Here is a 13710-nt window from a genome sequence, read left to right as displayed (position 1 = left end):
TCGGCACTGTGGTAGCTCTCTGTGGCATGAACACAGTTTGGTACCATTTGCCTGGTGACAATCAGCAGGTCCCCTGTGTGATGATCCTCCCCAACTCTGGATGTGGATAAAAACTGTTATGGTCATTCTAAGTGGTTACCTTTAAAGAGGTCTGTGCTTTATTTCAGCAGCTTCCCTGAAGAAGAGAAAATGGTCATTATCTTTGATCATATGGTTCCACTCATATTTTTTCAGAATGAGGATATTGAGCTGAATGCACACCTGTGTTTTCAGCTCACCTTTCTCCACTTTAGCCTGCATGCAATTGGCGATAAAAAAACAGAGCAACCTGGGAGCATAAAGTTAGTTTGTGAAGCTGCCCTTGCCTCACCTTATGCCTCTTTCTCTGCAAGCATTACTCAGCATGACTTTGCCCATGTTGAGCCATAATCTAATTGCATCATGTGCTACTGAGAAGAACTACAGCTGGGACCATGGCATTGCAGCTTCAGGAGCAGACTAGGACTGCAGTCCTGCGCACAATTACATGGGAATACATTTCATTAAACACTGTGGGACTTGAGTGAACATGTTTAGCTCTGTTGACTTGCTGCCCTACCTCAAGGATCTGTAGTCAGGCTTCCCAAGTCCCTGATTTCTATTGGAAGTATTACAGGTCTTGCTAATCTAGAAGGAAGTGAGGTGCTTTTCTGATCCTTGCCCACATTGATAGTAATTCAAAGTTTGAAGATAACATACTGAATTTGACTTATCAGAAGTCTCTTTCTCAATTGTTAAGTACAAAAAGCTCGACAGCAGAACACTATATGCATGTTTACACCAGAAGTAAAGCCTACTGCATTCAGCAGGGCTTACTCCCGGGTAACAATGCAAAGGATTGAAATCCAAATCACGTTTCATATTTCCTAGAATTTTCTTTTTCACTAAGGATGGTTTATATTGTACATTGGGTTTCTTTAGAGAAGCAACTCCATAGAAAAGAATGTCTGTGTCTTCCAGGCAAGGGAGGAGTTTTATTGTAATGTATTTTACAAAGTTCTGTATTTGTGCAGTTTAGGCAAGCCTTTGAAATACTCTCTTCTACATTAACTCCTGCATGACAACACCTTTTGGATTCTCCCATATACAGTGATGTCAAGGGGAAAAGACAAAATTAGCTGTCAGCTTAGACCTTGATTGATCCCTTTTCAGCGCTGCAAGTCCTTGAAACCTTCCTGGAGCTGGAGGATAGGTACCTGTTGGTACTACTAGAACAGGCTAAGCTATTTACCCTTTAAATGTTTCAAAACTACATTTAATCCCTCCCCTACTCCTTCCTCATGTCCTCTGGATATACCAGATATTTATCTGAACAGACTGCAGAATCCTCAGTGAGATTTCTCACATCCCTTTTGCCTGAAGTGTTTCTGTCTGCTGAAACAGAAGCCACCACAAATGTAAAAGAGAGAAAATAGTTTTACTTTTCAAAATACATTTTTCAAAGTATTACTTCTGGTCTCAGAAGTAAGTGGAGCTTACTACCGGATGAACATTAAGTTTGGGCCTTCATGTGGGGAAAAGGTAAATTAGATGAAAACGTTCGTTGGAAATTGCTGTAGACATCATCAGTGCCTCCTAGTATTGAATAAAATGCTTTCCCCCACATTTTTCACACATTCCTCAGGAAGCTGTGGTTGGGAGAGGATGTGGTCCAGGGGGATGAGAAGAAGTCCAAAAGCAGTCCAAAAGTCTGGGAAGTAGTGGTGAGAAGTGGTGTCTATGGCTAAGTACTTGAACAAATCTTTGGCTTTAGGTTCTGGTAGTATAGCCTTACATTGATATTGCACCAACAATACCACTTCAAGTGCAAACACTTAAAACCACCATTCCTCGTTTTCAAGGGTAAACATTGGAGACTGGATAAGCCTCATGTTCATTCTTCTAGAAATTTTATAACAGTGTGAAAGAATTTAAAATTGCGCTGCCTTTATCATGCCATCACATTTTTTTTTATCAAGAAGACTCTGTCCTTTCCTCCCTTCCCCCCAATTCTGTTCCTAAAATATTGTAACTGTGGCTTATCTCTGACTTGCACTGTAAGGACTCAAGACATATGGAATAATATTTTATGTTTGAAGGTACAGTAGTAAAACAACTTCCCATCATCAGTTATCACAAAAGAACAGCTGATAATCTAATTTTAACTGTGCATATACTTTCTTAGATGTATAGAAACTGAAGTGTTATCTTGACTTGGTTAGTACTTAATTATGCCAACTTTATTTATTTGTTTGTTTGTTTGTTTATTGTCAGATGGCTGTAGTTATTTTTGCAATCTTTTTTCCTGTTGTATATACAAGAAGACATTTTGAGAAACAATGTGGTGAAGTAGAACGCCGGAGAGAGAGAGAGAGAGAGAGATTGTAATGATATATGATCTTCCCTATGATGGTGTCTTCCAAACTACAACTCCCATTTTGCTCCAGCCAGTATGATGGGAGTTATAGTCCAAAACAGTTGGGAGAACAGCAGTTTGGAGAGGGTTGATAGATTCTCCTGTGTATAATTTGTTAGTAGCAGGAAGGTCTACCATGCTGGGGTACAATATATATTTCAATCAAAATCTTGAGCAACAAAACAATTCTACACAATTATAAGTGGAGCTAAAATCTCCCTGCTTTTCCGTGGGACTGTTTCAGAGCGAGCAATTGGAAAATTGCAGTCATTAACTTGGTATTTTTATATTTGTATTTTGGGATAGCTCAACAATAGATTAGGTTGGAATTAGGCTTTACAAAAATATCATTCCCGATTTGTTATTCTCAAGTAGCTTACTTGTTATATTTGCTAATTGGATTCAAGCTTCGGTTGCAGTGCTGTGACACTGGTGAGAGCTAAAAACATTTCAGACAACAATACATGTATTGAAGTCTGTCTACAATACAGGTTTTCTTTCATTCTTTCAATATTTTAGTTCTGTGGGGTCTGTTCTGTTACATACAATGAGTTTCCAGACCCATTGTATGTAATGGAGCTAAAACATTGAAAGAACAAAACAACAACAACAACAACAACACCTGTATTGCTGGCAGTCTTCAATGTACGGCATATATATTGTCATGGTCTTGTGCGCAGCACCCAGTGATAATGTAACATCAGCCGTAGCCGTTGGGCAGTGTTGTGTTAGCACTTTTTCTTGCTTCACTGTGTGGCGCTGGTGGAAACGAGGAGGGGCAGTATGCTAAGAGTTCAGGATGCCAGCAGAGGATTATAATTCTACACCTCTTCTTCTTGACAGTTAAGTGGTTGCCTTGGCAACTGATGCAGATTTTAATGACTGTCAATACAGTGCTTTATAAATAAGCAGTTGTACTGCTTGATCATATGCATGTTTCCGTTGAAGTGAGTCTCACTGCACTCAACTGGACTTGCTTCCAAGTAAGTGTGCATCAGTTCACATCCAAAACTTTAAGTGTTGGCTCCAGGTGTAGTTCGAGTAGATGCGTCAAAATTGACAGGTTGGCATTCAGCTAAGTTTTACTCTGAGTAGACCCAGTAGATTACCGAACATGGTTAAGTTCGATCCATCATATTTTAATAAGTTTACTTGAGTAAAACTTAGCAGAATACCACCCATAGTATTTAAGTTAGTCCTAAGGCTGCAAATAAAATTTTGTAAAATTTTGTAACTCTGGATCGCTGCAACCTTCTTCACTATTGGATCCTGTTGGGTTCAGGGGCTCAGGGATCACTTCCCAATTCACCACGGATCCACAAAATAATAGTGTGTGTTGTCAGTTTGCATGTGGGTTAGGAATTGCAGCCCAGTTGGCAGAGGGAGATTTTTCTGCCATATGAGAGCAACAGTGTCTACTGAAAAAATAGGGGGGATATAGCATCTTATCTTATCTCAGCAAACCCTGGGTACTACAAGATGCTCCATGTTCCTTGCTCACATGTATGGAAAGGGTGATGAGGTTCTGGACCAGGCTTCCTCAGCCTTGGCCCTTCAGATGTTTTGAGACTACAATTTCTATCATCCTTGACCACTGGTCCTGCTAGCTAGGGATCATGGGAGTTGCAGGCCAAAAACATCTGGAAGGGCCAAGGTTGAGGAAGCCTGTTCTGGACCTTATCACCCATTATGTCATGACTTTTGGGACTTTAAATGCCAACAACTGCTGTAGAATCATCTAGCAACAAATGTCAGAGCAGCATAGCAGCCCTACATTTGTGAGAGTAACTATCCTCCACAATTCTTTAGCAAACTTGAAATATCTGTTTTAGTAAAACTTCATTAAACATTTTCCTGTAGATTTTATGTACTTCATTTCCCATTATGCCAATTATGAAGACACTGTGTCAAGGAATAAAATTAATTACCTGTAATTCTTGTTCTCAGAAGACAGCAGCATGAGCCTGAGAGTCAGGGTCTATTGTGCAAGGGTAGAGATGTGTTGTGACATTTAGCTCATATTTCTCCAGAGGTTTCGCCTTTCTAATCATCCTGCCTCTCCCACCCCAATCCTTCTAGTGCTGAAAAATATTCATTGTTGCATCACGATTCACAATCATGGACACGGGCATGATATAAAAGTACTGCTAATGCCTGAGCCACCCCGTCTTTGTGTAACTAGCTTTACTAAAATCTTACAGAGCTGAAGGACCGGTTCCTAATTTTGGCACTGCTGAATGTGCTTGCCTGGAATATGAGCGGGGCGGGCGGGGAGAGGAGTATGAGGCAGACAAAACAAAAACCTGATGCGGCAACATATATGGTAACAAGCAATTGGAAATGGTGATAAATTAGGATTCATTATTTAAAAGGCACCTTTTAAAACTAAATTGTAAATCTTTCTCAGATACCTTTTGTGATATGGAAAAGAATATAGAGGCTGCTGGAAGACATAGCTATGATTACTCAGTCTCCACACAAACTGGAGTATAAGACAAGTCTGTGAATCTGAACCATCTTACGATATGTTTATGGTACAGTGGTGCCTCGCAAAACGAAAAGAATTCGTACCACGAGTTTTTTCGTCTTGCGATGTTTTTCGTCTTGCAAAGCACGGTCCGTCGCAACTGCGCCTCTTCAAGCGGCTTAAAAAAAAAGCGCAAGACCATAGGGAAATTCGTCTAGCGAAGCAACGCAAAAACGGAAAACCCTTTCGTCTAGCGAGTTTTTCGTCTTGCGAGGCATTCGTCTTGCGGGGCACCACTGTAATCTCATACCTTCAGTCACCCAAAAACGTTTGAGGAGATGTGATACCATTTGAGAAAGGTGTACTGTATGTGGGTGTGGAAAACCTTTTGAGGACCATATGCAAAGGTTACAAAGCAATTTTGGGCACATATTCATATTGATCACTTCAATTACCCTAAGCACATACAGAGGGAGAATATGCTAACTTAAGTTGCAGACCATTTGTCAATGTAGATAAATGGGACCAGTTCTCTCCAGTGGCCAACATATTCCAGCCAAGAACCTGTAATACAGGGAGTAATTAGAAAATCATTCTTCTTCTTCTTCTTCTTCTTCTTCTTCTTTATTTATACTTCACCTATTTTCCTGATGACACTCAAGGCGGCTTACAGATAAAAATAGGAGCTGCTAAAAACAGAATTGTTTTTCGAAACAATTAAAACAATTAAAAAAATTAAAAATTCATACATTGAGAAAATTAAAACTACATACATATATACATGATAGAAATATGGATGAAGCCAGTTCTGTGAGATGCACTTCACAATACAGAGTAAGCCAACACTTTCTAGTATGCTTGATATGAGAAAGCAAAAATGGTGATGTTGGAACTTAATGCAGTCATCTTGCTCTAGAATATGCAGTTTTTAATTTGATTGGAATGCTGGTTTTATGAAATACATCATTTATTTATTGGTTTGCTTGAGTGTGTTTCAGTTAGCCTTTGAAATATTCATACGGCAGTTAGAATACTTTGGGTAGCTGTTTTGAAAGCTGCACACAGTTCATTCTTTTTAGTTCAGCTGGGGTCCCGTGTGCCTTGAAAACACTTCCCCCATCACTAAGTGAGCTGAAGAGAAACTTCCATCCATGCCAGAGCAAAGATGATGGAAAGAGGGAGAGGAAGGGAAGTCCTTATATTATGTAAAGCGTGTTTTAGCTTTAACAAGGTTATTTAATTGTATGCAGGCCTACGTGCCAGTGCCATTGGCATTGGCAGAAGCACAAAAATGTAATAAGCACTTGTTGCTTTTCATACAGAGAGCCCATCCATATATTGATACTTTTTTTTATTCTTTCTCGTGAACCTTTGGGGTTGCAGTCTAATTATTGCTGATCCTCACTAATGACTCTTTCAGGGATTATCTCTTACAATGTCAGCCATCTGCTACAGTTTAGAGTAATGAACTAACTGGGTACAATTAAGGTTTAGTCTTAAGTTAAAAACAAAATTCTGATGTCTCTCGGAACACATTTGGATAAAGCCTCAGTGTCATGTCAGTATTATAGTTACATTGATCAACATTTACTTTGACATGTTTCCTTTGATGTCTTAGTTTTGATGGCTGTTTTGGATTTTGTTTTGCAGCCGTGGATTTGATGTCAATATTTGTGATTTTAATGGGGATGGTTTTATATATTTTATTATTGTTTTTCTGTTTTGGATTGTAAACTGCCTTTAGTTTCTCTGAAAATTAGCAGGGGTATTTTTTTTAAAAAATAAACAACTATAATTCAACTATAAAAAATAATTCAACTATATAAAGAACAGGATGTTTTTTCTCTGTTGATTTCTCCCCCTCTATATAAATGCTAGCCTTAACATTTCCCAGTGTCCATCCCATTATCTCCCATTTCCCCTCTGAGAAAAAGGAAAAAGTAATTTCTGCCAAATCTGTTACATACTAAAATATTAATACTACAGTTGCTCATAATATTCTAAACTTCTTGCATTTTTGGGACATTTTATAAAATATCATGTCACAAATTATATTGGGTGAAAATATTGCAAGTGGTTTTATTGTCTAGGTTGCAGCATTATGGTTATGCTGATGTGCACTGATAAGAGTGTTGGAAAGGAATAAATATCAACTGGGATAATGGGATAAATGTTTCTTTTAGTACCTAGCACATCCTTTTACCACATGCACATCCCACCATGCTTGTGGCTTTGGGTTGGGGTTTCTATATTTAATTAATATTAGTCCATGATAATGTCAATGTGTTCATTCAATAATGCTAAAGAAATTGGCCACCAAGCCAGCTAAATGTAGTCATGGCTCAGGCCCACTGAAACCAATGGGACAAATTATTCATGAGTAACTAAGAGTGAAATCCTTTACATGGTTGGTTATTCAGTGGAGATTCCTTCCAAGGAAGTGGATATAGCAGGATAGCCTTAAGTCCGAGTACTTCCCGCGAGACTTATATCATGTAAACTTACTTTAACTGAAGCAGAGACATGGTCATGGACAGGTTGGACACAGAGGAATGGTGGGAGGAACAAGCCCCCAAAGAAGAAGGCTCAGAACCAGAGCCAGGGACAACAATGAGTTGTCAGAGGGAGAAGCCTGGAGGGAGGTGCTGAAGAAGTAACAGGGCTTAGTGAGCGGGGGGAGTCTGGGGAAGAGAGAAGTCCAGAATCAGAAGTAGAATCAGAGAGGATTCAAAAGGCAGAGTGGAGGCAGGGTGGTGAAGAAGCACGGGAGCCTCCCCTCCTGCTGTGACAAGCTCCCCTCGCCCCAGTCTCCCAGAACCAGGAGAGGCATAAAGAGACTGGAAGAGAAGTTAGCTTCATGCAGGCGCAGTCTCAGATTGCCTGGGGGAAACCCTGAAGAGGAGGGGATTTAGGCAGCTGCTTCATGGGAGCAAGACCTACTGAGCCCCTTGGGCTTGCCGATCGGAAGGTTGGCGGTTTGAATCCCCGCGACGGGGTGAGCTCCTGTTACTCTGTCCCAGCTCCTGCCAACATAGCAGTTTGGAAGCATGCCAGTGCAAGTAGATAAATAGGTACTGCTGTGGTGGGAAGGTAAACAGTATTTCTGTGTGCTCTGGCACTTGTTAGGGTCCTCCGTGTGCCAGTAGCGGTTTAGTCATGCTGGCCACACAACCTGGAAAGCTGTCTGTGGATAAACGGCAGCTCCCTCGGCCTGAAAGCGAGATGAGCGCCGCATCCCATATGTCCAGTCGCCTTTGACTGGACATAACCGTCCAAGGGTCCTTTGCCTTTACCCTTTACCTGTGCTCATTAGGCTTGAAACTCTTGTGCAGATCCTATTTTTTGTAATAAAGAGTTAACCCCACTTACTTCATATGATTTACTGCTGGCTCGCTCCTGTCAGACATTGAGCTGAATGTAACCAGAATTCTTTTCACAGTTAAAACACTCTATTATTTTTAATTTCTCTTTCCCCTAAAAAAGCAACATATTGGCTGAAGTAATATTCCTTCCAGGTTATTTATGTGTATATATTTCTGTGATCTTTTGGTATTTTTCTGGTGATGGGTTTTACTCGTTGCCACCTGTGCTTCAGTTCAGTCCATCCGACAGAATCTTCAGGCATTATGATGATGAATTAAGTAAACATCTAAGAGGGGTTAGTGAGCACGAATGTGTTAGATCTGTCATGGAGGCTTTCCATGGTTTTCCATAGTTCTAAAGCACATGTGGATCCATAAGTAAGACAATGGTAACGGTGATGGTGAGAGTTGAACAAGCACACACTCCGCCCCCCCCACCAGTCTGTTTACTTAATCATAATGTGTGAAGTGGGCTACTGTGTATATCAAAGGTCAGTCGACTATATAATTTCCTACAGAATATTTTTAGACGATTGAATAATTAGCAAGTTGCCAACATGGAACAGGAAAAGTGGCGGCACAATTTCTGAAGCATTCTTATTTTATTAAACAGAAAGGAAGTGCTAATATATTCAGCAGAATCACAGGCCTACGTTCTAAGTATTGTAAATAAATCCATCAAAGCGGCACTCCAGTGATTTCTGCAGATATGTCTTTAGTAGAAACTTTAAAATGTTGAGCACTGCTGATACTATAAATGCATGGTTTTTCTCAAGCACATTTGTATAACATCAGCTTTTTCCCCTCTGCAGCGAAATAATAATTTGCATAGGAAATATGCATCTTTAAGTATGTTCAAGTCCTTTTGTTTCTCTTTATAAATGTGGGCTTCCTCCAGCACACGTAGCAATCTTACTGCTGTTTATAGGATCACTCATCCCAGAATTAGAGAGGCATTTGAGAGCCCTGATCTTGCAAGGGTTGTTGAGTCTTCCCCGTCCCCTGGTAGCAGATTGTAGTACAAACAATAGTGCCATGATCCATTGTAATATGTGGGGAGATCCCACATTCACCTTTGTAAACAAGTCACATGTAGAAATGAATTCTGTTTACCTGTTTGTGTCAAATGGACCCTGTCAGTGAAGTATAAACCATTTTTGAATGGAGTGTGCCATGTCTGAATAGTACCAGTATAATTGTATGAAATTTTTGCTTTTTAATCTGTCGCCACAGAAATAGGGGGCTAGTTGAGACCGATTTCTTTGAGATTATGGGCTCTCTTCAAACCCCCCACAAGATTTATTCAAGGTCACAGGCAGCATAGCCAAACAAGCCAATGTTCATCATCATAGAGGAAACTATAATAAAAATAAGATGTTGCAACCTGTCATCAAATACAAGAGAATTTATCCTCTTTTTCCTGATAGGCCTTATTTATAGATTTAAAAGACAGTCGTACCTTGGATCCTGAACGCCTTGGTACTTGGACGTTTTGGCTCCCTAATGCTGTAAACCTGGAAGTGAGTGTTCTGGTTTGCGAACGTTCTTTGGAACCCAAACATCCGACGGGACTTCCAGGGCTTCCAATTGGCTGCAGGAGCTTCCTGCAGCCAATCAGAAGCCACACTTTGGTTTCCTGAACGTTTTTGGAAGTTGAATGGATTTCCGGAACAGATTCCGTTCGACTTCCAAGGTATGACTGTAATGATAAGTAACCAGAGCCATACTTACAACTGGGACTTCTAGAAAACGGATAATTTCCATCATTTTCACATCTTCACAGTGTCAGTTGTAGGCTTTAAAGGGCCCTTGAGCATGTTACTCTCAGTGCTCAAACTCACCACTGTCACCCTTATTTGCTCAGCCTGCATTGCCACCCAGAAAGATGAGGCAAGTGGAGTCTGCTGCCCCTTCTCTCTGCTGTCACAGAGAGGCTAGGTGAATAGGCAGCAGCAGCAGCAGGGCTAGGAACCTCTAGGGTTCATCAATGGAGCCCCTGCTAGAATGTGGACGTTATCAAGTGCCCAGCAGTGCCAACCTCAAGTGCCAGTCTTGCATTTGCAGTAGCCTATTACATGTGCAGTGCTTTTAATTTATGAACATGTCTCTTACAGACAGCACTTTTGTTCATTTGTAGACTTATTATCAGGTGAAATAGAATCTGTGTTAAGGATAGGCAGATTTGTCAGTTTCAGTTTTATCTTGGTTTGTCTCCCCCCCCCCCCAAAGACCACATTTTGACATCTGTTTGCATTTTCTTTTTAAAAAAATTCCTCATGAAAATTCACTAGTATTTTAATGCAAATATGTCCTAAAATGCACATTTTTAGTGGAATTTTTGCCTAATTTTTGTACGTTCCTTAATCTAATATATGCATTTTTATGCAAATTTTACTACAGTATATGTTTTCTTCTGCATATTACTTGGCCAGAGAACTGCACCACAAAATTCAGAGAAGTGTGATTTCGAAGGATGGCTGTGTTTTCGTTCTCATATGCTTTCAGAATGTGTGAATTACCTCAGTTTGTCTTTAAACATTATGTGGGTTTAGTTTTTTCCCATCCCTATTCTGTGTAACAAGTTTTTATACTTTGTAAACTGCTCAGGAGATTATTTCAGTATCAAGTGGTATGTAAATTAAATATCCAGAATTGGCCTACGCAGTCACACTGTGTTCATGGAAGACAATCTTACTCAGCTACGAGTGATCGCCAAAGGAGAAAAGAAGAAGAAATTAAATAATAATGTTTCCTTTTTATTATAGATATGGAGTCTGGAGAGCGGTTAACATCAACAGCAGCATCAGCTTCCTCTACTACAGCGACGTCGTCTCCAGCATCTTCATCCTCTTCTGTTGTTTCAGCAGTTTCCAAAGGTAGCCTTTCCTCTGGAGCTGCCTCACTTAGCTCCACAATCAACACCTGTGGTGAATATGCCTTACCAATTCCTTTTTTACAATGTGGTTTGCTTGGGTCAATGTTCTCCTGAAAGATTATTTCAGGACTTTTGCATGCAGGGCCATCTTAAGCATATCTGGCACCGTGGTGCAGAGCTCCCTCCGCCTCCCCCCCCCCACTTTCCCAGAGTTTTTTAGGGAGGACGGTGCTGGCGGTGGGGCTGGAGGAGGCAGGCAGCGGCTGGAGGGCAGCTCCTCTGGCAGGGAAGAGGCAGAGGCTGGACACGGCACCTCCCGGCTCAGCTGGCCGCTTTGTGCCATGGTGGCCATGGCAGACGGATGCTCCAGGTGCGGCGCTGCTTCGGAGCAGCATGGCGGAGGTGGGTGAGGGCGGCGAGCTGATGCTGGGAGGTGCCGCGTCCAGCCTCCCCCTCTTCCCTGGCACCCTCCAGAACTTGGCGCCCCGCACCACTAGCCTCTATGGGCAAGACGCCCCTGTTTGCATGTTTGGAAACTGAGTAAATGCTAAAAGAACAATGGAACTTTTGCTTGATGAGAAGAGCTTACAAAAAAAGAGGGGAAGTGCTGTATATTTGCCACATGGAGTAACAGGAAACTGAGATGGTTGCCTGTCTAATGCTGTACACGCAAAGACTACACCTGGATGTAGAGCCCTTGTGGTGCAATGGATGGATGGCAGAGGGAGGGCTGGCAGGGATGTGACCAACTGGTCAACCACATGCCCCTGTTCCACACTGTTCTTAATCACTTGGATTGAACACCTGAATATGGCTGCAGTGTGCCTGTGATGGGTGAATTTGAATTTTGTGTTTAATTGCTGATTAATTGCATAACACAGTGGGCAAGACCAGTGTTACATAGAATGTTCTCAGATGTATAGTTAGGTCTTTGAACAAGAGCAAAACATTAGCACACCAGTGCTTCACTGCTGTGATCCCGCAGCAACACTTATGCAATTGCTGTTCACTCTGCATGGTTCAATAAAATCTAGTAAATGCTAAATTTACTAGATACTCCAACATGAACACAATTGCATCCTTAGCTTTCTTTTCAACTCCCAGTCTCATTGTTCACGTGACCTCTGAGACGCACATGATAATTTGTTAGTTTACCAATCTCAGTGTGTGCAAAGTACAGGAGAAAAACATCTACTTATTTAATTCACCATTTATCTTTTACAGTATTAGCAGTTATTGTTTTCTGTGATATAAAGTCACAAACACCTTCATCTCGGCTTGCAATTAGAGAGGCTCAGGTTTCCTCCAGTTCAATATAATTATTTTCTTTGCAGTAATCAATAGTCTATTAAGCAAGCTTGTAATAAACTTCAGTAATTCTGCCACACAAATCCCAAGGCAGAGACTGAGCCCAGGCTGGAACCCAGGGTGTTGTGCCAGAGAGATTGTATTACAGATAATATGTTATTTGTGGGTACTTTGAAATCAGCTATAACTGTATAGTGAGATTTTGGAAAAAATACTTTTTCAAATGGGTGTAATTTGAGCACAGTAATTATGTTACACATATATTTTCTGTTGTATTTTTAAACCATTACCTTTTTGAATCAGGAGCCAGTTACTCAAGAGTAGTCTTTTGAGTATTCCCATACAGTTCAGTTCAGTGGCACGTCCCTGAGGGCGGTATCAAAGGTTATGCTATAAGTAATTACTGGGGATATGCTTGTAAGACCCTCCTACAAATGGAACAAAGGGTTAAGAATTGTATTATGACATAAACCTCCATACAGTGCAGTCCATTTCATCAGATAGGTGTTATCCTGAGGTTGGCATATACACAACCTCTAAATGTGTAAACATAATGACATCTAAAATGGGCACCTGAGTTCAGATCCCTGTACTAAAAAGAAAAGGAGGGAGAGATTCATCATGCGTGAAGGAGGGAAAGAGGAGGAGAAAGTTCACATAGTGCCAAACCATAGTTTGGCATTAAGTTTGAACAAATCCCTATATGGTTCAGAGCATTAGTTATACAGTGGTACCTCGGGTTACAAACACTTTGGGTTACAGACTCCGCTAACCCGGAAGTATTACCTCGGGTTAAGAACTTTACCTCAGGATGAGAACAGAAATCGCGTGGCAGCGGTGCAGCGGCAGCGGGAGGCCCCATTAGCTAAAGTGGTACCTCAGGTTAAGAACGATTTCAGGTTAAGAACGGACCTCCGGAACTAATTAAGTTTGTAAACAGAGGTACCACCTCACAATGAAATCTGTTGGTTAGATGAACTTTCAAACCTTATATCAAGGTTCTGAGCATATTTAGTTGGAACTGCTTGGGTGTTTGGTACCTTCGGCTACAGAGTGTATGAATGGGCTTCCTTGGATGCATCCAGCTAGCCCTTTCCTCCAGGTTCCAATGCATGTGATGGCAAGTCTCCCTTGACTGATGCACAATCAGCTATCAGTCTGCACGCCTTTATGATTGGCCAGTGTTCGTGTCCTCATGGAAGGAGCCCTCCACATACACATCTGTACTGGCTGGGGCATAGCTCATTGTCATGTGAAAGGGCTA

The 13710-nt window shown here is 41.1% G+C and overlaps 1 protein-coding gene across 15 annotated transcripts in view; it reads left to right on the top strand.

Annotated features, from left to right (window-relative positions):
- The window catches only part of BAZ2B (bromodomain adjacent to zinc finger domain 2B), a 188031-nt gene that overhangs the window by 94063 nt on the left and 80258 nt on the right, over positions 1 to 13710 (top strand). For 12 of the 15 annotated variants that reach the window (XM_081187187.1, XM_081187188.1, XM_081187189.1 and 9 more), the window contains one exon: positions 11029 to 11190. In XM_081187187.1, coding sequence (XP_081043313.1) covers positions 11031 to 11190 — 160 coding nt within the window. In that variant the 5' untranslated portion in view covers positions 11029 to 11030. Of the gene's footprint in view, positions 1 to 11028; positions 11191 to 13710 lie in introns of those variants that run through there. The other 3 variants (XM_081187193.1, XM_081187192.1, XM_081187194.1) reach the window with 1 other exon arrangement.

This window comes from Podarcis bocagei, assembly GCF_964188305.1.
Source record: "Podarcis bocagei genome assembly, chromosome: 1".
NCBI classification, from domain to species: Eukaryota; Metazoa; Chordata; class Lepidosauria; order Squamata; family Lacertidae; genus Podarcis; species Podarcis bocagei.
The sequence above is the reverse complement of the archived record's forward strand: the minus strand, read 5'-3'. Positions and strand labels throughout refer to the sequence as shown.